Below are 25,770 nucleotides of genomic sequence, written 5' to 3'. Positions count from 1 at the left end.
TTTGATCGTGCAAGTAACCCAAGGAAGAAAGAGCTTTGATTATGGGTTCATCTGTTGCTTAGGTGAGCTTCAAGTTTTGGTTTTTTACTTTCATATGCTCTATTCATCTGATTTTTTAAAACCTAGGGTTTAAAAAAAATTCGAAATTGGGTTGTTGCAAGGACGATTTAAATGCAAATCTATGTTTTGTTTTGTTTTTGTTTTTGTTTTTTGTAATCATTAATGTGGGACTGCTGGACCCTTCCTTCATCAATGTGGGGCTGCATGAACCTAAGTCTATTTATCTTGTACTTGTACTGTGAGGGAACTTGTTTTAGTTAAAGTTAATACCTTTGCTATTTTAGTTGGGATTATCCTTCCTTCTAAGAGGTAATGATGCAGGTTACATACCACTTTCATAAAAAGTGACTGGAAGATCCTTTTGAGCATGATTAATTGAGGATGAAGAGAACTAGTTTGCCCTAGATCTAGTTGGAGGTTGAGTTGCTGCCTTAGATCTATTGTTTGGTGCAGGTTGAGATGCAGTTTGAGGTGTTGCAGTCTGCTTTGTTTTTGTAGATTTACTACCTTGTGCCTACAAAGAGGGTTGTACAAGTTACATACACATGAAATACTTGAGGAAATGAATATAGTTCAAAGCATGGAAATACTTACAACTTTTGATTTAGTAAGTTTATCTCTTCTCTGCCATGGAGTTTCACCAATGATATCTGCCTTGCACCCTTTTACATTATGTCCTTTCTAGCACTTCCCACGCTTGATTGTCTTGTTTATCCTAGAAACTCTATAAGGGTTCCTTGGCTCTCCAGGATCTCTTTTTCTTTGCTTTGGTGGTTTGCCAGGTGGTTTATACACATGAGGAGCAACAGGAGCAGGTTGGTTAGTCTCAACCCACTCAGACTGGCCAGACATTGGCTGTATTATCTCTTTGTAAGTTTCAACAAATGTCTCTTTCAAGTAATAAGGATGCACATAGTTCTCCACTTTCTCCAGGTTCTTAACAATAGCAGAGATCCCATGTTTGCAAGGAAGTCCTGTCAAATCCCAAATCCTACAGCTGCATGCTTTCCTAGCCAAGTCAACCACATGTCTCTCACGACCATTATCAACCTCATACATGAAGCTGCCTGCTAGAGTAGCACTGAAAGGTATAGATTCATGTTTTAACTTCTCTAATTTGTCTTGAAGATTAGGACACACCTTTCTAGTGTATTTTGCTATACCTTTCATCTTTTTGTATTGTTTGGTCATGAGCCTAACTCTGATCCACTCCAACATTGCTAAAATTGGCTTATCCCTAGCTTCTAAGATCATGGCATTAAAAGACTCACTCAAGTTATTAGCTAAATAGTCACACAAAGCTCTACTACTAAAGTGAGACTTAGACCATTGTGCAGGGTTGATGTCAGCAAGATACTCCCATGCCTTGACATCCAAATCCTTCAGTTCCTGCATTCTTCTCTCAAACTCCTTGATTGTTGTGGCTCCAGTACATCTCCACAATGCATCCTTCAACTCCAAGCCCTTATAATCCACTTTAAAATTATTATAGATATGCTTCACACAATACCTATGCTCACAAGTTGGGAACAACATCTCAATTGCAGGTATAAGGGCCTAATTCATATACAAAACAGATCAAGTAAATATATTAGTTAAACATGTTGAAATGAACTGAGGCATGTATTATTGAACTTTAAATATATGGGTTAAATATGTTAGAACAATTGTAGGTCATACCTTTTGTCTATCAGTGATGAAGACCAGATTAAGTTACTTCGGATTCCCAATGCCATTTGAAAACTGCTGTAGAAACCATACCCATGAATCTTTGTTCTCTTGCTCAACAACAGCAAATGCAACTGGAAAAATGTTATCATTTTCATCTCTAGCTATGACAGAAAGTATTTGCCCCTCAAATCTCCCTTTCAGGTGGCACCCATCTAAACCAATGATTGGTCTACAGCCTCCCAAAAAACCAACTTTTTGTGCATTATACCTGATATACATTCTCTTAAATTTGGGCTGTGCATTTTCATCTTCCATTTCAATTTGCAAAATAACCCTACTTCTTTTATCATTCAATGTTATCATCTCTGCATAATCCCTAAGCTTCCCATATTGTAGCTGTTCATCCTCAGTAATCAAGTCAGTAGCTTTCCTTTTTGCCCTATACACCTGACTGTAACTTATGTCAATTTCAATTGCTTGCTTCACATGATGTTGAACACCAGCTACTTTCCAATTGAGATTTTTGTCAAACTCCTGCATAAACTTCTTTGCAACATAACTTGAAGTCACTTGGCTGTGTTTGAAGGATCTAGGGTAGGTGCACTCTGGATTGAATGTTTTTATTTGGAATGTCAACTCCCCAGATAGTTGAGATGCATAACACCTCCATCCACATTCATTTATGCAATAAACTGATATCTTCTTCTTCTCATTCAGCTTGAACTTGATATCTACTGGCTTTTTTATATCATATTCCCTCAATGCCTCCCTAAATACCTCAGAGTTTGGAAACTTCATTCCTTTCTTTAACTTTGGTTTTCTCATGTCAGTTTGGACATTAAACTCAAGTTCTTTTGCAGCAGTTGGTGCTGGTTAATCATCATCAAACCCTACTAGACTTTCCATGTCATCTTCAAGAGGTGGGTCATTGTCAGCTGCAGTAATCCTATGTGGGGCTGCATACACAGGTAGATCCTCATGTGTAGATGGCCCATCATCTCCCTCAGAGGGCCTATGTGGGGCTGCTGCATTGACACTAACTCCGTCACGTGTAGATGACCCATCATCTACATTTCCAAATACATCATCATCAAAATCTGGCCCCTCAAACCCTTCCTCCAACCAATCAAAATCTTGTCCACCATCTCCTTCAGCATCCACATTACCTCCTTTATGCATCTCATGCACATCATCATCATTCTGACCCATCTCATGCACATCATCACCATTTTGAGGTGCCTCATGCACATCATCATCATTTGCTACTTCCTCATTACCAAATGGTTGTTCAACTACAAGTGGCTCCTCACCACCCTCAACTTATAGTGTTATCTTATTTGTAGGGCATGCAGCATGAATCTCATACATATAAACTACATTATCATCTCCATTTATAAGCTTTAACCCTTGCTCCAAATTACCTCTAGGAATAAGATAATGAAATCTACTTGTACTAACTGCCCCCACATTAGAACAAATATCTTGTATTTCAAAATAACTAAGTTTATCTGAGTCAACATTATCAATAAAAGAAGTACTACCTCCTAAATATACCAAATCTGGGTTCCACACAAACTGGCCACCATGATGAATCTCAAAATTGAATGTCAAGTCAGCCATTTGCATATAAAATACAATAGAATAAAGTATGAGATGGGCTTGCATTTGGAAAAGTATCATGTGGTCCTGTGGTCCACACAAAGCACAACACAGAAACAGACAATATTATTAAAAGTTTTTGTTCTGTTTTTGGGAGACAAACCCATGGAAAGGGAAAGCAGAAAAGCAATAATCAATACTATGGTCCAGCTGCTCCACATTGAAGAATAGAAGCAAAAACCCAATTTCATGAGAAAACATAGCTTAGAATTGAACCTATCTGCATTGCCCCTTTTTTTCTTTTTTCTTTTTTATGACAAGCATATTCCTTTGCTGGTGACTCAACATGGATGTTATTGGCACAGAACATATTTTTTATGACAAGCATATTCCTTTTTTTTCACATTTGGTTTGAAAATCAGAGTATATATGTTGGCATAGAACATATTCATAGTATGTAAAACATAGTAATCCTCAGGTTTAATAGAACAAAAAGCTTGTACTTTAGGAAGCAAAAACCAGTTGTTTAACAAGTTCCATGGTAGATCACAGCTTGTACTTTAGGAAGCAAAAACCCAGTTTGATGAAATTGAAACATAGTTGTTCAACAAGCACTACTGGTTCGATCACAACACTACCAGTTAGATCACAAGCAGTACTCGTTCCATGGTTAAGCAAAAACCCAATTTGGAAGAAAGAATTTTAAAACCCAATTTAAAACCCTAGGTTTCAAAAATTAAAAAGTAATAATCCTGATCTACCTGCAACAGCTGAACAGCGTCTCTTTCTTCCTCGGCTCGGTTTGCATGCACAATCAAAACCCAGTTATCTCAAGCGAAGTGAAGCACATTGCATTGTCTTAGGTGATTCTGATCTACCTGCCACAGCTAAACAGAGGAGCAACTGTGTCTTCTTCTTCCTCGGCTCGGTTTGCATGCACGATCAAAACCCAGTTATCTCAAGCGAAGCCCATTGTAGGATCTTAGTTTGGTGAGCAAGCCGGATGGGAGTGAGTGAGTTTTGATCTGTTTGGGCTTTTGTTTTTTACATATTTGTGTTAGAGTAATGGCGAAGGAAGAGGTGAGTTACGGCACAGTAACGGTGAGAATCACAAGTGGGTAAAGTATCAAAATTTAAACCACGGGTAAGCACATCAAATTAGAAGCAAACCACATATGGATAAAGTGTAATTATCCAAAAAATTAAAGATGCAATATGTCTTCCAACGTAAGGAAAGATAAATTTTTACTGGGAATGGCCATAGGTACCATATTAGTAGCTGCGTTTATAAAACATGGCCATAGGCCTTATCTGGAAAAAGGGGAAAAAAAGAATTTGCCTATAGCTGCTATAGGATTGGCATAAATATAAAATAAAAAACTGATCATTTTTTTTTTTGTTCACCATCAATCTCTTGCTATAGTCACGCTCGTGCTTCTCTAAACAGTCAATAAAACACGCGACAACACTATCATCCGATCTCCGATCTCTTCACGCCTCGAGCATCCGATCTCCGATCCATGCCGTCGAGTACTGCAAGAAGCACGTCGAGGCCGCCGACCTATTGTATACAGCCTGGGTAAGAAAATGTCATTTAAAAAATCTCCCCCAAAATCAAAGCCCAGCCCAGCCCAGCCCATTAAAAACTTAAAAATGTCATTTAAAATTTCCCCCAAAATCAAAGCCCCTAGTCTGAAATTTTCTCGATACAGAAACAGAGAGACTCGCCGTGTCGTGCCGTGCGACGCCGAGTAAGGAAGACAGCCGTGTCCTCCGCGACGCTGATTGAGGAATTCGACTCCTTTCTCGGTGATTATTTTTCTGGTTCCCGTGTCAATCTATGAATGTTTTCCTCGTTTTCTTGTTAGTTCATGTTTAGCTGCGGTTTTCGAGAAACTTTGATCGAAAATGAAAATGGGTTTTATAGTTTTTGTTGGGTCTGTTCATGAGTTGCTGTTGTTTCTTAGAAAAAATTTGATAGAAAATGAAAATGGGTTTTTTTTTTTTTTTGGTTCCCTATTGTATACAGCCTGTGTACTTGGGCAGTGCTTTTTTCTTTTTGATTTTTAATGAATTTATTTACTTATCCAAAAAGAAAAAGAGATGATACAAATATTTTAATTCTGCTTGGACGAAGAAATGTGTAGTAGGAGATAAAACGAGGTAAACTGCATGACTCTGTTGGTGATGATAGAAAATTCCAGCTATGATGCAGTGAGAGGTTGTCTGGAAGTGGACCTTAAACATTATAAGTGCATCTGAGACTAGTTATTTCCCATATGAATGCTACTGTGTCAGAGGGCTCTTCGCATGGGAAACAATTACCCACAGGACTGAGTGGTTGCCATAAGTTGATGCCTGGCTCCACAATTTATGAGGAGATAAAAAATAGTAGACTATAATAAGAAACCCTTGAGCTAAATAACAGAAAGGAGTTTAAAACTTGAGAAAAATAGCCTTTTAAAACTTGGCAAATTTCAACTTTTAGGTTTTGGCTTTCTCCTATTGTGGTTGTTGAACCTTTTGTCTTCTTACTAATCATGATATATGCGACCAAGCATGTATTGCTAGTTTGCTTATGTGTTTCGTTTTTAAATTAAAATTATAATTGAGTATTGTTTTAATTACCAGAACAATGATTGCAGCTTTTGAAGCCTGCTTTCGCAATTATATGAGATAAAGACTCAAAATGTTTCCTTCTATTGATTCGTGGTACTCATAGCATTAAAGATACACTAACAGCAGCAACTGGAGTGGTGGTCCCTTTTCACCACTCAGTTTTACATGATCGTGGAATAAGCAATTTAGTTTTAGGATATGCTCATTGTGGAATGGTAATGGTTGCTGCTGCTCGTTGGATTGCAAAGCTTAGCGCTCCTTTTTCTGCTCAAAGCTCTTGATAAATATCCTGACTACAAAGTTAAGGTATGGGCTGGTAGTTATAATTTGATATTATAAATCACTATTTAATTGTGCTAATTCTGCTGATAACTTTTCTTTCTGTCAAACAAATTAAAATGGCATACTTTTTGACTTCTTTGTCCTCCTTTGCATAAAGAAGCTTTATTTATACTGTTTTTTCTTACTTATCAAAAAATAAAATAAAATAAAATGGCATCTTGTGGTAGATCTTAATCTTTTCTTTTTGGATGGATAATAAAGGGACAAAAAGCATAAATGAATTTCTTGATGTTTTCCTATTAAAAATATAATTTTTATTTTTTTATGTTTCTGCTTGTATTTCCGTGAATATTACATTCAATATTATCTTTTCTACTTCAACCTATAAAGGAATCTCGTGTTACCAAGCATCTTATGTTATTGACAGTACCGCACTACCCCTTCCCTGAAGCTTACCTTGTGCAGTTATATCCTCTCTAGTAGCCTGCCACAGTGTAGTTAGAATGACGAATAAAATCAATTTTCACTATTATTTAAAGTACCTACCATGAGGTTCAAAATATCACTATTATTTACAAAGGTCTATAAATAAGGCTTAGCAAATATCAAAGAGGACGACGGTTGAAAATCTCTGGCGCTATCCCCCTAACCTCTCCCCTCTCTACCAATGCTAAAATGTCCAATGCATCAGCAAAAAATTCCTCATAGATCAGATTTCACCCCAATACATCTAAACAACAAGATCAACTTTGACCCTATCATGGGTCAGCTTGAGTACATCTCAAGTTCTTTCTCAGGTTGTTGTTCACTCGTTTGTCCAATTGCATCTATTTCCACCACAGATAGAACAAATGCAGTGAGCTTGTTGACCCATCTCTTCAATTTAGAAATTGATTACATGGGTGAAAAGGAGGTTTAAAGATAAGAGTTTTAGAGAGAGGGAGAGAGTGAGTCGTTCTAAATAAGACTGAATACCCCACCAGCAAAGTAGTTTCTAGATTCAAGAACTTAAGGCAGGACAAACCCACCATAGCTCCTACTCCGTCAAGTTTAACCAGGCAATTTGGAGACCTTGAATTGTATTGTCACATTACTTCTTTTATATACTTAATGGTACTGTATCCTCCTTTTATAGACAATGGTCCTATCGGTGTGGATATATTGCTTTAGTTTATATTTGTGTGGAATGCTTTAAGATTTAATCATTCTAAAGATTAAGCTTGATTTGAAAATTTTAAAAATGATTTTTAAAGTCTAATTAGCTTGATGGTAGATGGGATGAGTTTCTAATCAACTATGGATGTTTCTCAATTTTTGTGTGGATTTAGATAAGTGGAATTTCCAACTTAAATCCAAACAATGGAAATTATTATGTTTTTTAATAAGACAAAACAGTGGAATTAATAATTGATGGGATTTTAAATGATGAGATTATAAATCCATTCATTTTAGATTTTCCTTGTAAATATCAATTACTTCATCCAAACACAAGGTAAGTGATCTGACTTAGTTAAAGAAATATTTCTAAGGGGACAATAGCAGAAATTAGAGAAGATCCAAAGATTAAGAAAGGAGGATTGGGAGGGGGGTGGGGGGAGAAAAGAGTCGTCTAGTATAGAAGACATGTTTCCCAATATGCTTTAAATAATGTCACAACAATAGTGAACTCATAGAAGTCACAGAAAAGCAATCCATCCAAATGCATCGATATAATGAGCTCAATCAAAGGAAGGTATGATAACCACACTCATCTCCCAGACCAAATACATAAGAAATTATTGATTAGATGTAAATTTTATATCTTAATAAGCTGGATAAATTGAAATTAAAATCAACAACTTCAGGTGTTGATTCAAGAACTAGTACTACTAGACATTGGTGCCAGTAGGTTTTCTTCTTCTCTTGTCTTGGTGGTCAGGTTATGATTTTTTTTCCCTTTGTATTTCTATCCTACTTTATGGTGTTGTTCAATTAGTAATTAATAAATGACTCACCCCCTCCCCCCTCCCTCCGCCAACTATCCCCCTCCACCTTACCCCTTCCCTCCACCACAACCACTACCATCCCTCTCCTTCCCTGCCAACCCAGCCTCCACCGGTGACATATCCAATTCTACCCCTTGCCTCCCAAAATTTTTTCCCTACTCCACAACAAGTCCTTCCCCCATATCCTTGCCCTCTCACACAACCCTTCTATTGGCCAATTCAGTTCAGTCAGTACATTCCTCATTATACCCAAACCTAGACCTCCTTACCCTTAAATCCCAAGCCTACACAGCACTCGCCAAAACCCACTCCCAAGCCTTTTTCAGCCAAACCAGGGGTACCAGAGGTGAAACACTCTTTTTCTTTTCGTATTGATTCAAAGTCATTTCTCTTGGCTTTTGATGGGGGACGTATGGATGCTTATGCCATTACTGAAAAAAGGGGTAGGCATCATGGCTCTATCCGGGTTGGTAGATCGGGGTTGGATTGGACCATTGCTTGTTTGGTAGAGCTGTGCTGGTGGGACTTTAGCAAGAAACACTTTTTCAAAAGGTTTCATGAACAATATAAAATCTTGGAATTTTCTAGTAGGTCAAACAAGAGTGGTCTTTCTGTTGAAATCTCTGAGTATCATAATGGGGCAAGACGTGGTTGTTTGTGTGTCCCGGAAGGGAGGAACAAGGGCGGTTGGGCTTTCCTTGAAATGAAGCTACGTGAATTCTTTTTGGGAAAATCAGCTTCTAGGCTGGGGAAGGAGGCGGTTGCTGGCGGTGGTGGGCTAGAAAAATCCACCGGAAATTCAAGGAATCAAGTTTGGAAAAATCTTAATGGAGACGTGAAATCAGGAAGGGAGTTATGTCTGGAGAATCAGTTTCCAAATATTCATGGGAATTTAAATCAGAAGGAGAGTTTTGGGGGGATTTGATTTTCTTCAAAATTCAAATAAGCATCCCATAAATAGTCGCCCCTTACGTGGCCCTTCTGCCAAATGGATCCAGGCCCACTTCTCCTTAAAAATTACTGCTGCTTTTGATGGGAATACACAACGTAAGGTCCGCTGGAGTACTTTTGTCGAACCAATAGGAGCTAAGTTGGGCCTAGTAATATTTGATCAAGCTCAGCGGGCTAAACCAACTAAAGCCCAAAATGAGTTTATTAAAAATCTGGAAAGGTTGACTGAAAGAAGTTCATGGGAGGTGGGCGAAGGGTCGGGGTCACATGCCTCAACCGAGAAGGTTCTGAAGCCGTCACCGAGCACCGACTAGTTGGGTGAGGACCTCCCAAGTGTCGTTGGGTGTGTTGATGTGTTTTTGACTCGAGATTCTTCGGCGGGATCCTTGTGTAGTGAAGGACCGGACCCCCATGTCTTAGCCGAGAAGCTTCGATGGTGTTTCCGAGGTTTCGGCGAGACGGGTGGAGTCCTTCCAAGGTCTGATGGGTATGGTGATGAGGTTGGGGCTGTCGGTGGTCTTTCGGTGGGCCCTAAATCAAGCGGGGCTGAGGTGAGTTGTTTGGTGACACTATGCTTGTCGCCGATAGTCCGGCGGAGGACTTCCCAAACTCCGGGGCTGTTCTAAACTCGATGGGTAGTCTGTCAACGCCGAGCCCATTGCTTCCCCATCTCTTTTGGTTTTTGAATTCTCTCGATATGATCCGCCACCACAAGCTGCTGGGTAAAAATTGTTTCTCTCCTCTTTCTGAGCTGGGTTTTAATTCTTAGGAAGATGAACTTTTGTTGTTGGATTGGGTCAACCCCACGAGGTCTGGTAAGGATGAGGAGGGTAGGAATGCTTTGGATTGTGTACCTTTGGCTAAGTGGGATCCTCATGGGGGTTTGGAAATAGTATTAGAGGCTACACTGGATGATTTTCTTGTGGGGGAGGATCTAGAACCTTCAGTGTGGGTGAAGAGAAAGATTAAAGGCTTTAGTAAATTTGTGGGATTTCCTATTGATTCGTGTGAGCAGCAGTGCATTGCCTTCTTTCAAAAGCTTGAGAAAGTGTGGGAAAATCAAGCTACGGCAGGTAGTCTTCGCCACAATACCTCTTCAACTAAAAAAATGTATGATGGAATTGAGGAATTTAGTTTCTTCAGTCAACTATGAGGGGCAATCTGGTCGACATACCAGAGGGATTGAGAATTTTTGTGGGGTGGGTTTAGTTCGTTGTCCATGAATTTGAAAATCTTATCTTGGAATGTGAGAGGATTAAACAATCCTCAAAAGAGGGATATGGTGAAGAATTTACTCAAGGAGTGGAAGTGTGATGTAGTGTGTTTCCAAGAAACTAAATTGGATTCTGTCAATTCTGCTGTTGTAAAAAGTCTTTGGAGTAGCCGTTTTGTTGATCGGGTAGCTTTGGATGCCATTCATACAGCAGGGGGGTTATTTTGGCATGGGACACGAGGGTATATAAAAAAATGGATTGTCTAGTTGGGTGCTTTTCTGTTTCTATTTTGTAAGAGGGTGTGGCAAACGGTTTTGCTTGGATATGTACAGGGGTGTATGGTCTGAATGCTGATGGTCTTAGGGATGCTTTGTGGACTAAACTTGATAGTGTGAGAAGGAGGTGGAGTGCAGTTTGGCGTGTTTTTGGTGATTTTAATATCATCAGATATCTAGTAGAGCCTAGGTTGCACCGACACGGCATTTTTGCCAACGTACCGGTAAGACTCGCCGGACACCAGTGTCTGAGCAGTCTTCTTTTTTTTTTCTTTTTTTTTTTTTTCTTTTCCGCTTCTCCGACACGGCACCGACGTAGCGCTGACACAGTGCCAACGCGGTGGACACGCCAGCAATGGAAAAAAAAAAAAACAAAAACCCACACAGCCCATAAGTGAGAAGTGAAATATTAGAAACCCACACAGCCCAACCGTTGATTTCCCTCTGCCTGCTGCCTTCTGTCCCTCGCTGGAGCTACATCGAGCCGATCGGCGAGCTCCCTCTCTCCCTCTGTTCCTTCCGATCTCTCTCTCTCTCGGCGTGGACAGGTTCGAGCTTCTTCTCTTCTCTCTTTCTGTTTCGCGATTTCTTTTTTCTTTTTTTTTTTCTTTTTTTTTTTCTTTTATCTGCTGACTGCTTAGGACCTTTGGTTTGGTGTATTGTGGCGTGTTATATTTATAGCACCCAAAGCTTTTTTTTTTTTAATCCCACTCACTGTGGTATACTTTACTGTGTATATATATATATATATATATATATTTTTTTTTTTTTCCTTCTTTACTCAACCTTGCCTTATAAATTATAATGTTAATTATGAATTTAGTGATTTTTGTTTTTGTGTGTCTTGTTATAGTTTTATTTATTTATTAAAGTTAAATATTGTAGGTGATTTTACTAAAGCTTGTTTTTGTGATTTTTGTTTTTGTGTGTCCCGCTCATTTCCTTTTATGTTTTTTGTTTGATATTGAATGTAGCCAATTTAAACTTTGGTTTGTACTCTAAACATTTTATGTGTATTATTGTACTTTTTTGGGTGTTAATTTACTTATTTGTAGTTTGTACATAATTTAAATTCTAGATATAAACGTATTTTATGTCTAAAAATATTAAAAAATATGCCTAAATATAAAATTTAATTAATTATTTAATTGCCGTGTCCATGCCGTGTCGTGTCCTAGTTTTTCAAAAATTGCCGTATCGCCATATCCGTGTCCGTGTCTGTGTCCGTGCATCATAGAGTAGAGCGTCTTGGTTGCACTTCTTTTAGTCCAACCATGTTCAATTCTCAAACTTTATTGAGAGGAATTTTTTGGTTGATATACCTTTGGTGGGGGGTGAGTATACATGGTTCCATGACTCAGAGAACCCTTCTATGTCTAGAATTAATAGAGTGTTGGTATGCGCTGATTGGGAGGATCACTTTTTGGATGTGACTCAAAGGCCTCTTCCTCAAGTGATTTTGGACCACTGTCCTCTTCTGGTGGAGGGAGGTGGAATGTTGAGGGGAAAGACTTCTTTCAAATTTGAGAATATGTGACTTAAGGTGGAGGGATTTGTGGATCTAGTGTGAGGTTGGTGGAACGAATACCATTTTGTAGGTCTCCTAGTATTGTTCTAGCTTGCAAATTGAAGGCTCTTAAGGGAGATTTGAAACATTAAAATAAACATCTATTTGGGGATGTGTCTTTTAGGAAAAAATGCTTGCTGTCTGAGCTTTTGGACTTAGATTTGAGAGAAGGGATGCAATCTTTTTCACTGGCAGATAGTGCAAGAAGAGCTGAGATAAAGGCTGATATTGAGTATTTAGCTTCTTTGGAGGAGATTTCTTGGAGGCAGAAATCGAAGGCTTTGTACTTAAAAGAAGGGGGTAATAATATTGGGTTTTTTCATAGGCTTGCTAATTCTCATAGACGTACAAATACTATGAGAGCTGTGGAGGTTGAGGGCATTTTGTACGAGGATGAGTTTGCAATTCAGGATCAAGTGGTGGATTTTATAAGTCTTTGTACTAGGAGACCGAATCTTGGAGGCCCACTATTGATGGTTTAGAGTTTGCAAATCTGGATGAAACCGAGAGGCTTACTTTAGAACGGGAGTTTGAGAAGGAGATCATTGCAGCCCTACGGGAGGCTAAGGGTGATAAGGCTCCCGGTCCAGATGACTTTAATATGGATTTATTTCAAAATTGCTGGTGTGTTCTTGAGAAGGAGATCTTGGCTTTTTTTGCAGACTTCCACAAAGATTGTATCTTTGAAAAATCTCTCAATGCCACCTTTTTGTGTTTGATATCCAAGAAGCTTAGTGTAGTCAATATTAGAGATTTTTGCCTTATCAGCCTTGTGGGTAGTTTGTACAAGCTACTTTCAAAGGTCTTGGCACATAGACTACGTTGTGTTTTGGATAAACTTATTTCCAACTCCTAGAATTCTTTTGTTAGGGGTATCAGGTTAATGTTGTCTAGGTTTGTTGCACACAATGTTGTAAAGGAGAAGACTACAGTAGATCTGATGAAGGCTTTGTCTGGTATGTATGAAAAGCTGTTAGCAAACAACAAGGTGCATTTGATGAAGAAACTGTTCAATCTGAAGATGGCAGAGAACGCATCAGTAGCACAACATCTGAATGAATTCTACACTATCACAAATCAATTGTCATCTGTAGAAATTGATTTTGATGATGAGATCCGTGCACTGATCGTTTTAGCTTCTTTGCCAAACAGTTGGGAGGTAAATTACCGAACCACGTAAATATTGTCTTGTGCGCGTGATTACTTTTTCTTTGGCGTGTGTTTTTCTCTATATTCTTTGTTCTCACAGGTTTAGGAATTTGTAGAAACTCCCTACAGGAAGAAGAAAGATTCTTGACTCTGTTCTTATCGCAAATGAATGCTTGGACATTAGATTGAAGAGTGGTATTTCGGGTGTGAATATTAAATTGGATATTGAGAAGGCTTATGATCATGTGAGTTGGAGTGACTTATTTTACCTTATGGAGAGGATGGGTTTTGGGGAGAAGTGGGGGAGATGTATGAAGATGTGTATTTCTACTGCCTGGTTTTCAGTGCTTATTAATGGGTCTCCAGCTGGCTTCTTTGGCAACTCTCGTGGTCTTCGCCAAGGGGATCATTTATCTCCACTCCTATTCTTATTGGTAATGGAGGTGTTGAGTAGGTTGTTGAAAAGGACAAAAGATGGAGGCTTTCTCAGTGGATTCCAAGCAAGTCTCAATACAAGTGGAGGTTTGCATATCTCTCACCTTTTGTTTGCTGATGATACTATTCTCTTTTGTGATGCATCCAAGGAACAATTATTACATATTCGTATGGTTCTAATTTTCTTTGAAGCTATCACAAGATTGAAAGTAAATGTTAGTAAGAGTGAGATTGTGCCAGTTGGTGAGGTTGGGAATTTGGATGCCTTATCTTGTATTTTATGTTGTAAGGTAGGATGTTTACCCATGTCTTATTTGGGTATGCATTTGGGGGCACATTATAAGGATTCCTCAATATGGAATCCTATCATTGAACGGATGGAAAAAAAGCTCGCAGGTTGGAAGCAGTTATATTTGTCAAAAGGGGGTAGACTTACATTATTGAAGAGTACCTTATCAAGTCTCTCTACTTATTTTTTATCTTTGTTCACTATTCCACAACATGTGGCGGATAGATTAGAGAGGATTCAGAGGAATTTCTTTTGGGGGAGATCTAATGATGTTTTTAAATTCTCACTTGTTGCTTGGAAGAAAGTTGTGTGGCCAGTGTAAGCTTGGGGATTCGGAAGATTGAGCTGTTTAACCAAGCTTTGCTTGGGAAGTGGCTATGGCGATTTGGGAATGAGGTCACAAGTTTATGGAGGCAAGTTATAGCTTCCAAATATGGGGAGGCCAGTGGGAGATGGTGTACTAGAGTTGTTAGAGGAACGCATGGATGTGGTATGTGGAAGAACATTAGGAAGTGGGTTGAGAGCTTCTTTGGTCATGTGTTGTATGCAGCGGGTGAGGGTTTTCGTATCAGATTCTGGTATGACCCTTAGAGTAGCCCTACTGCCTTGAAAGATTTATATCTGGCAATGTTTGCTATTGCTGTGGATAAGGCAGCTACAATTTTTGATATGGTTGAGTTTGCTATGGATGGAGGTGGTAGAAGCTAGAACTTACGCTTCCGTCATGCTTTTCAAGATTGGGAGACAGGGATCTTTTATGATTTTTTTGCGCATATCTCATCCAAGTTACCTAGAGGGGGTGATGATACCATGATATGGCAATTTAATCGTAGTGGTGTCTTTGATGTGGGCTCTTTCTATTTTTCATTGCTAGCAGCCCCGTTGGTGTCTTTTCCTTGGAAGAGGATTTGGTGTGTTAAGGTACCTAAAAGGGTGGCTTTCTTCTTATGGACAACTGCTAAGGGTGAGATTCTTACTATAGACAACCTCGTTAAGAAGAATTTACCTCTTGTTAATTGGTGTTGCCTTTGTCGATGTGAAGAGGAAACTATGGATCACTTATTGATCCATTTTAAGTATGCTCATACCTTGTGGAGTGAAGTCCTTCGTTTGTTTGGGGTTAAGTGGGTGATGCCGAAGAATGTTGTTTCTCTTCTCTCTGCATGGTGGAATTGGTTGGGGCGTCACACTTCAAAAGTGTGGAATATGGTTTCAGCATGTCTTATGTGGTTAATTTGGAAGGAGCGCAATGCCCAAACTTTTGAGAAAATTGAGAGACTTGTAGACTGTGTGAAGTCTTTGCTACTTAGGACTTTGTTTGAGTGGTCCCGTATTTGGGGATTTACGCATTGTCATTCTTTGTTTGAATTACTTAATTCTGTTAGTATTTCTTTTTGATTGGTTTGTATTCTTTTCAGTGCTGTGAGTTTACTATCGTAAATTCATTGTAATTTTATTACCAATAAAGTTTGTTATTACATATAAAAAAAAAGACATTGGTGCTAGTGACAACTTCACCTTGAGTCTGAAGCAAAAGACTAGATCCTCAGAAATTCTGTTCTTTATATAAAATTAATCTCCGTAATATGAGATGAAAGACTGTAGAATTGCAAATCTCAAGTCACAAGGAAATCTCAAGAAAAGGCTCAAGTTTAGTTTGTGAGCTACAGATTCAACTAGAAATGCTCTTGTTCAAGTTGATCGCAAATGGGAAATATGGAGTTTAACAATTGGAACAAGTAGCAACAATTAATCGTAATCAACAGGAGGACCATAATTACAAATTACGAACAGGGGCATTGAATTTCAATACATGAGATAAATTTAACACTCTGATACAAACTACATTGCTTTGCTAGGATATGATATTTGCAGGTACTTTGCTTTGCTAGATCTTCTCTGTAACATATAGGGATAAGATCCACTCCATTTATATCCTCCAATTCCTTCCAATTTTTAGCTAGATGGGAGAGGATCCTTTCCCTAAGATATAAACCTCTAATTCTTTGTTACTCTCTACCATGCTATGTTATCATCCAGTCAGTTTTGAAATTTAAATTACTGTACTGAATTAGTTCATGCAATATATGCTTTCATATATATAATTTTTTTTGCCTTAGTTTTTCATTTTGTCATTTTCAGATTGTTGGGCATTCACTTGGTGGTGGTACTGCTTCGCTGTTGACATATATTTTACGAGAACAAAAAGAATTATCCTCGACGACTTGTGTCACATTTGCCCTAGGTATGTCCTGATCAGGCCTGTTGCCTATGTTTGCTTTCTATTTCTACTGATAGCTTTGTTTTTAGTTGTTTTACAAAGTCTTCATAAACTTTTGTAACTAGATTTACCTATAAAGGATTAAGAAGGTTATGGGGACAAAGGATTATCAATGTGTGCACCTGCCTTTTTTCCTCATTTTGTGGCATCTTACTTGATGATTATCTTCAGTGAAGTCAGAATGATGTGGATTTCCAAATTAAAAATGACTTTATCCCCTAGTTTGCAGCTTTTGTTTCCGTTGTATGTTCCTTCTATCAGTTAGGTTTCAGATGGTAGTGGAAATTGTGAATTATTTCTATGGAGAAACAGAAAAGGCTCTGATAGATATGATGGCTAATTTATCTAATTATCAAGTGAACACTCAAGGATGAAGAAGATGCTCTATAACATTAGGAATACAAGATATGACATAACTAAGGACACCGGATAAAGTTTATTTGCATGGCATATAAGCCTGAGAAACTTAATCTGGAAACTAGATCACGAATATGACAGTTGCTTTTAAACCATAAGCTGGAAACTTAATCCGAAGGTTCAAGAAAATGAAAACCAAATAATCACATAATGTTATCAACCATGTGCTGATTGCTTGATCAGATATTTCTTCCATATATCTAACAGTCAACCAACGAATGTCTCTCCCTCTTATTGTTCTTTGTTTCCTTTTTTTTTTTTTTTTTTTTTTGCTGGGCATCAAATTAATTATATAAGTCTGCACCATTTAGCTACAAAATTTCACGTTTACATTAGCTAGATCACAAAAGATTGTGACTTTTTTTTTTGATAGGTAAAAAAGATATATATTCAAGAACACTACCTTATGCTGATAAACATAAGGCAGAGAGAAAAATACATAGGGAAAAGAAAGAGTAAAAAGGATAGGAAAGGAAAAGAAACTAAGTACACAGGAGAGAGCTAAGGAATATAGGGAGAGAATCACTAGAGGTGAGCCCCCAAGCCCTAGACCAATCAAACAGAGTGCCACTAAAAGAGGCCAATAGCTGGTCATCCGAACTTTCCATGTCCTCGAACGTCCTCTTATTGTACTCCCTCCAGAGACACCACATCAAGCATAAAGGAGCTAAATTTCAAATGCTAGACAAATGATTTCCAGGCCAATTCCACCAACTGAATAGAGTATCCGCAACTGATCTAGGCAAGACCCAAGAAAACCCAAAGGATCTAAATAACGAACTCCATAGTCGAGAAGCCTTTTCACAATGTAGTAACAAATAATCCGCCGTCTCCTCATTACTGCGGCACATGATACACCAATCGACAAAATCTAATCCTCTACCCCTCAAATTATCCCCTGTAAGGATCCTATCCCATATTGCAGTCCACACAAAGAAGGAAACACGCCGAGGTGCCTTAACCTTCCAAACACCTTTCCAAGGGAAAATAATGGGCTAGGGGCTTCTCATCTTATTGTAAAATGAACGAATATCAAAGTCTCTATTCTTTGTCAACTTCCATCGCATACGATTTCCATTGTCTGTAGGAGGAAGATTAGAACCCAAGGTACGGAGAAAATCATTCACCCCACCCATTTCCCAATCATTTGGTCTCCAAATAAAATGAACATTCCAGCTTCTCCGCTCCTCAATCCCCAACCGTTCAAGAAAAGAGGCCACCGATGCCTCTTTATTGAATGCAATCCCATACATGCTCGGAAAAGATAGTTGAAATGGAGACTCCCCACACAATTGATCAGTCTAAAGCTTCACTCTATCCCCCACCCCTACCTCAAAGCGAGTATTCTTGCTAAAATCCTCCCATCCCATGCGGATACTTCTTCACAAGCCACACCATGCTCCCCTCTACCTAGCTTGGACTTCCATCCCCCCCATTCTTCCCCAAACTTGAGGGCTATAACCCTTCTCCAAAGTCTTGTCTCCTCAATTCCAAACCTCCATAACCACTTCTCTAGTAAAGCTTTATTAAAAGTAGTTAATTTCCTTACTCCTAATCCACCATTTTTCAAAGGTGCACACACCTTGTCCCATCCCACCAAATGAAACTTGGAGTCCCCCCACAAGGAATCCTTTTGCAACCTCTTAATTTTATTGGCCACATACGTAGGGATGGTAAAAAGAGACAAATAATAAGTGGGGAGACTAGATAAAGTGCTTTTAAGTAACGTTAGTCTTTCACCTTTTGACAAATACATCTTCTTCCAACCGGCCAACTTACGCTCAAAATTTTCTAAGATAGGATTCCAAACAGTAAGGGACTTGTAGGATGCTCCCAAAGGCATACTAAGATAGGTCATAGGCAAAGACCCAATCCGGCATCCCAAAATCTCTGCTAGGACATGGACATTAGGAACCTCCCCAATGGGAACCATCTCACTTTTTAGCGCATTAACCTTTAAACTTGTCACTGCTTGGAAACAAAGAAGAAGCATCCGAATATGAAGAATCTGCTCCTCATGAGCATCGCAAAACAGAATCGTATCATCCGCAAACAAAAGATGCGATACACATACCCCTCCCCCCCCGGTCTACCGTCGACCCTAAAGCCTCGAAACAAACCAGCCTCTTCAGCTCTTTTTTTCATCTTACTGAGAACCTCCATCATAACCAGAAACAACATTGGCGAAAGCGGGTCCCCTTGTCTCAATCCCCTCGAACTCTCCCAAAAAAATCAGCTAGAGACCCATTAAACAAAACAGAGAATTGGGCTGTAGATATGCATGTGCGGATCTACCTACACCACCTCACCCCAAATCCCATTCTCTTCAACAAATCAAGAAGAGCCTCTCAGTTCACATGATCATAAGCTTTCTCAATATCTAATTTACAGATAACCCCCGGAAGCTTACTCTTCACCCTACTATCAACAAACTCATTAGCAATGAGAACTGAATCAAGAATCTGTCTACCACCCACAAAACTGTTCTGAGACTCAGATATCAATTGATCCAAAACTTCTTTCATGCAGTTTGCCAACACCTTGGCCAAAATCTTGTAGACACTCCCCACCAAACTAATAGGTCTAAAATCTCGAATATTGGAAGCACCATTCTTTTTAGGGATTAAAGCTATGAAAGTTGCATTAAGAGATTTTTCAAACTTATTGTGTTGATAAAACTCTTCAAACACAGCTAAGATATCTCTTTTCACAACTCCCCAACAATGGTGATAAAAAGCCAAAGAGAAACCATCAAGACCTGGAGCTTTATCTCCTTCCATCTCTTTGACAACTCGAAGGACCTCCTCCTGTTCAAACCTCCGTTCAAGCCAGTCCCTCTCCAACCCCTCTATCTGATCAAACTCCAATCCGTCCACAAAAGGCCTCCACTCCTCTGTTTCCTTGTACAAATTTTTATAAAACTGTACAGCTTGGTCAGCCATCTCGGATTCGTCCTCATAGATAACCCCATTTACTTTCAACATACTAATATGGTTATACCTTCTCCGAGAATTGGCCATCTTGTGGAAAAATTTGGTATTGTTATCTCTTTCCTTAATGCAAAGCATCCTCGATTTCTGTCTCCATGAAACCTCTTCCAAAGAGAGAAGGTTCTGTATTTGAGATCTCAACCCAGCCCTCTCACCTAACTCCTCTTCAGAAAGGCCATGCTCCCCTTCCTTAACATCCAATAATTTCAAAGCCTCCAGCACTTGTAATAGTTTGAGAACATGTGGAGTCATCAATTGACGACTTTTGTGCATGGAAGTCACATTCAATTGTAACAGTTTGCTTAAACTGCATATATTCCAGGAGGTGTAGTACAAGAAAAGTTCTCTGATGGAGCTTCCAAGGCAAATATTTATAGACCTGGATTTTATGAAAGTCAACTGAAACTGAACCGCTTGTCCAAGTACCTTTCGCTTGCCAATATTCTGCCTACTCTAATAGTTAAAACACATTAGAAAGTAGTCCATGTAAAAGAACTAAAAAAGCATATATATATATATATATATATATATATATATATATATATAAGCTTACCTTCTTGAAATGAAGGTCTACCTTATCCAGGCTGCTTGTAAAAGTTGCTTTATACAGTAGTAAACTTATACAGTAGTAAACATCAGATTCTCAACTTCAGAGCTTAGAATGTGTGAAAATAAGGTCATAACAAATATATATATATATATATATATATATATATATATATATATATATATTATACACCTATTGTACAGATAAAAAGTGAAAGCCAAGCAAATGGTACTCCTAAAGTGATTCTTTCCTAAAGGACTCTATAGTCCATACAACAACCAAGCATTAGTACTGAATTATTTGATTTCAAGTTCTTCCCTTTTTATGGTCTTCAGGAAGTTTATCTCTAATTTATAATAGTTCATAAAATTCTGTTTTTAATTTTATATTATAAGGTTTAATTTGAAATCTCTTCTAAAATATGTTGGTAAAAATAATTACTTTTCACATTTTTACATCCCTATAGTTGGCCCGTAGTTGAGTAGACTCTAACACCAACCTCCTTGTGGTTTTCTAAAATGACACTTCCCCTAAACAGTTTATGAAAGGAAACTTCATTCATTAAGGTTTGTATAAATGCAACATGTAACTTTCCATTAACATAATATTTCATTTTTAAAAAGATTCCTATAAATTATACTTCTAAAAACTACTCCAAAAACTATTCCAAAGAATCCAAACATAAAAACTACATGGACAGCTTTTCTTCTTGACCCACAACGCTGAATAACAACTATACTGGGAAATTTTGACAACTAATTGAACTTGGGTTAACCATTTTTTATTTACCAACATGGGGCATCCTTTTGTTGCTACTTGCTAGATATGATTGTTGCCAGTAAGACAGAAAATTACTATTAAAAAAAATCAACTTAGTTAATTATAAAACTTACTTGGAAGAAGATGAAATCTTACTTAGTTCTAACCTTGCTGGCTGCATTGCAGTCTTTGGCCTCTTTAGATATATGCAAATATAACTATAATGGCTGGCCATTTTGCCTCCTACTTTTGCGAGTTCCACATGTAGTCTGGGACGACCTAGACTACAAACAATGGGGATTGTGAAACAAATTGTTATAATTTATATGATGTTGTTTCACATGTGATTTTTCACCTTGTTTAACACTTCTATTATTATTATTATTATTATTTTTTTTTTTCTTTCTGTTAAACCTGCTTGAATTTGATGAACCCTTGCTGACACTAATATGTGTCAAGGAAATTTTGTGGATTGCCGGTTGGGGAAGAACGTTTTTCCATTGAGTTAGATGAGAACAACCAAGTGTGGTATGAACTACTTTCCTTTTCGAAACCTGCCCACTTTTCTGAGCTCACTATAACATAATGGCTTAATTGTTTATATTATTTTATTTTCTTCTATTTTTAGGCACTTATTCATGGGTTGATGGTTTTTCTAACTTGAAGAATTTTTGTTAAACAAATTTGCAGCCTGAAGAATCAGAGATATTCTCGAGCCTACATAGACTTCAAGAAACTGGAAGATGTTTTCGACTTTGCAGAGTTTTTTGTTGGACATGTCTTTGTTAATGAGAAGGGTAACTAATAATGACATGCCTTATTCTTTACATTACAAGTTTACAAACAGATGTGTTTTATGTTGTTGAAGTGGTTTGATTCAGTGAATATCATTGTATGAATTAATTAAGTTAATATCATTGTATGAATCTCAGGTGCTTAGTATAAGGTTTAAGTTGAATATGCTCCTTCACAGAAGGCTCCAAAGTCAACTACTAAAAAGGATGGTTGTGATTGGGACCATATATAAATGTATTTTTTCAGTTTGCATTCACATTTACTTAGAATACCATTGTACTAGATTTTGTTATTAATACCTACCTTTTTCTTTTATGAAAAAGTAGATCCTGATTATCTAGGGTTCCTCAAAATTATTGCAAGGCCGGCTGAGCATCTACCTAGTGCAGAAATACAGTTGGAGTGAAAAGAAGCAGAGCAAGCTGGTTTGTAATTATTTTTAATGACTTTGAATGTGTGTGTGTGTATATATATTAGTTAGATAATCTCATATCGGAATATAGTCGTGTATAATTTTGGCCCAAAATTATAACTTTGTTGCACCCAAGCTCCCTTTATTTGTTAATTTTTGGGCCACCGTGGTGCCTATTGTATGTAATGATTTGAGTTTCCTATTTTGGTGCCACCCTGGTGCCGCATAAGGTTGTGTCCAAATGTTGTGGAGTGTCATAACGAAAAGTGGACACAACTTATTAATTATTTGTGTTTAAGAGACATATTTTTTCCTATAGATTTATTAGTTTCTCCATACTTATTTCTAGGTGCTGCAAAAGGAGCTCCTATCATTACACCACTTATGGAATATGTTCGTCAGAAACAAGCCATTGAGTGGTGTCCAGGTAATTTGTTATATATTTTCGTATCTTCTCTTCATTACCTTGCGGTCTATCTTAAAGAAAAATGTTCTTTTATTGCAGTTTAGTTCGACAGAGTTGTTTGTTGCTGATTTTGTGATGTAATTAGATTATTATTGTCGTTCTTTTTGCTTGGCTGCCTTCTTTGGGTTTTTATTCTTTTTCTTCTCTTTTAGATTTCATTGATCATTGTACTCTACACCATGATTGATGGTCTCTAGTATAAGTCCTGTATATGTTGTTTTTTTTTTTTCTTTTCAATGAATTGCGTTATTTATCAAAAAAAAAGAAAAAAAAAGAAATAGAACACTGGATTGTTAGGAAACCCCCTTGTATCTCATCATTCATACTGTGCTTATACTTATTGTGTATGGGTTAGTGCTTATTCTATTTTGTTTTCTAAATAAATTTAGAGTTAGTGTTTGCTTGGTAATGTTAAGGCCCTGAAAATCAATGAATTATATCAAAAGAAAGGAATGTTGAGATTGACAGTCAGTGTAGTCACCACCACATGGAAGGTTTTAAAAAAAAAAGATATTGCATGTGCGTGGGGAAAGGAATAAAAGGTGGGTGTGGACTATTGGTGGAAAGGAATACAAGGTGGGTGTGGACTGCATGAACATTGGAGAACTGTGAAGACCAAGAAAAGAAATAGACCACTAGAATATGTGACTTGCTGTATTGGTAATTCTGTAAACGGAAAATAATTTGATTCTCTACTAGTATTGCAAGTTGATTGTGATAAACCTGTTATTGTTGTTGAAGAGTTAGTTTAAGTATTTTGAGTAGTAGTTTTGTTTTTTTTTTGTTTTTTGTGAAAATAAACAATGGAATGCCTTCTTTGAAAGGGTAAATATTGAAAGGTTGATGATTTTATAGTCGCATTTGTAAAACCTATTAAAAAATTCTATAGCCGCGTTTTCAAAATGAGGCTGTAGGCTGAGGATCTATAGTCGCGTTTTAAAAACGTGGCTATAGACAATTCAAACAAATAAATAAAAACCCATAACTGCATTTTCAAAATGTGACTGTTATAGACCAAATTAACTTATAGCCATGTTTTTAGGAGCTATAACTATAGCCCACTTTTTTTTTTTGTAGTATGGTCTTGAATTCAGAACTTGTTGGCTGTTTATCTCACCAATATTAATAAAAAGGAGTCAATGCTTAGATTCCAACCCTATCAATTTTCATTAAATAATCCCTAACACAGCAATTTAATAACTACTACTACTATGGGTTCCAGTTAGCTCAACTGGTAAAGTCTTTGATGGTTGTATAAGAGATCGAGGGTTCAATCTTCGTCTACACAAAAAACTGATTGGTGTTTTGGTCTGATGATAAAGAGTTATGATCAAGAATGGACGCCACAGGTTTGAAACTCTAAAAAAAAAAAAAAAACTGCTACTACTGAACATGGATCACACATTGGGACCACCATTTAATTACTACTACTAATGAATATAGATCACATATTGGGATTTAAATCAACAGCCAATCATTAGCAAAACCAAACCTAAAATCTAATAAGTCCCATAAAATCCTACATTAATCAAAGCCCAAAATAGCAAACATATCATAGGTCCATAAACTTAACTCTTGCTTGAGTTTTCGTCACAAACATTGCCGAATATTGACTAACACAACCAATATGATTCTCATCATTTGGAGCTAAAGCCTCCTACCAACTGCCACAAGATCCTAAATTGATCAAAACCTTAAACTGGATAACGTTTCATAGTCAAATAAGCCTAACACAGCCAATCTGATCCCCACCACCTAAATTACTACGACTAATCCACACAGTTCACACATTCTGAACCCAAATCAACCACCCATCATTTCCAAAACCAATCCTAAACTCTCCTATAGTTGCCACGACATCCTACATTGATCAAAACCCCAAAAATGGCTAAAATTTCATAGTCAAATAATTATAACACAAAAATGTGATCCCCACCATCTAATCACAACAGCTATTACACATAAATCACACAATTTGGATATAAATCAAACCCCAATCATTCCCAGAATGAATCCTATAGTCTCCCAACAACTGCTACAAGATCCAACACTGATCAAAACCCCAAAGTGGATAACATTTCACAGCCAATGCGACACATAGATCACAAAATTTGAACCCAAATCAACCACCCATCAATTCTAAAACCAATCCCAAGCTTATCCAAAAAGGAAACCATTCTTAAATTTGACCATTGAATGTCTCCTTTCATGTTTATGAGGTGTACACTCATTTTTATTGTCACTTTGTTTGGACTATCTTTTGAACAGTTTGCCATTTAAGATTTAACCATTTTTTCCTTTACGAGTTTGTGTGGAGTCAACTATTCTTCGTTGTATTGATATCATCAACATCTAGAAAAATTATCATTATATAATTGTCGGGGACGTTTTTGCGACAAGGGCAAAAAATGCGAGAATGACCTAAATCTTCCCTTTAGTTCTTTAAAAGTGATTATTTGTGGAGAATCAAGCCCAAAATTTCAAATGTATAATAAACAAAGGCTAATTGTGCTTTAACAAGAGAGAAATCAAAATGCTAATAACAAAAATGCTGAAAAATGCAGAGAAACACAACAGGTCTGAAATTTTGACTCATAGTCAGTGAGAAGAGGAAATTGAAAAAAGTTGTGAGGAAGAGAGGGAAGGTTCTCCTATACCCATATTTCCATTCCTAAGCTTCGGAATTGTGAGAATGTTGGTTGATTGAATGGGTTTTTGCTCTAACGTTTCAGCTACGTGGGTAAAACGTGGTTCGTTCATTTAAGCTGAAGAAAGAGTTTCGTATTGAGTTTGGGGTGTTGCTAATGACTGGTTTTTTGGTAGTAGTAGAGGCTTTTATCCACCATGATACTAATTTGATGTCTTGGCTTGGGTTGCTTTTGTTTAGGGAATAGCTTGCATGCATTTAACATGATTTGGGAAATAAATGGGGTTTGCTCTAATTGGCTGCCTTTCGTCAGCCATTTTAGATTATTGGAATACTCACCTAAGTAAGGGCTAGCAGCTG

At 37.6% G+C, this 25,770-nt stretch overlaps 1 protein-coding gene and 1 long non-coding RNA gene across 9 annotated transcripts; one reads left to right on the top strand and one right to left on the bottom strand.

The window, feature by feature from the left end:
* Positions 1–741: 741 nt before the first annotated feature.
* On the bottom strand, positions 742–2,556 carry LOC142634659 (uncharacterized). Its single transcript, XM_075808948.1, has 2 exons — positions 1,822–2,556; positions 742–1,617 (listed from the first exon to the last, which is right to left on the bottom strand). Exons 1-2 carry the CDS (start codon positions 2,554–2,556, stop codon positions 742–744), a joined length of 1,611 nt encoding a protein of 536 aa, XP_075665063.1.
* Positions 2,557–4,728: 2,172 nt separating this feature from the next.
* Positions 4,729–22,399, top strand: LOC142637110 (uncharacterized). 8 transcript variants are annotated; one of them, XR_012844547.1, is made up of 8 exons: positions 4,729–4,909; positions 5,043–5,139; positions 5,976–6,255; positions 16,239–16,341; positions 21,550–21,618; positions 21,781–21,887; positions 22,023–22,119; positions 22,212–22,399. It is a non-coding gene; the product is annotated as an uncharacterized LOC142637110 (long non-coding RNA). The 8 variants fall into 8 exon arrangements; XR_012844546.1 differs by lacking the exon at positions 21,550–21,618 and having other exon boundaries at positions 4,735–4,909; XR_012844541.1 differs by having other exon boundaries at positions 4,735–5,139.
* The last annotated feature ends 3,371 nt before the right edge of the window (positions 22,400–25,770 follow it).

The sequence above is a fragment of the Castanea sativa genome, chromosome 5, assembly GCF_040712315.1.
Source record: "Castanea sativa cultivar Marrone di Chiusa Pesio chromosome 5, ASM4071231v1".
Taxonomy (NCBI): domain Eukaryota; kingdom Viridiplantae; phylum Streptophyta; class Magnoliopsida; order Fagales; family Fagaceae; genus Castanea; species Castanea sativa.
Note: the sequence above shows the minus strand (reverse complement) of the source record. Positions and strands in the feature narration are given on the sequence as shown.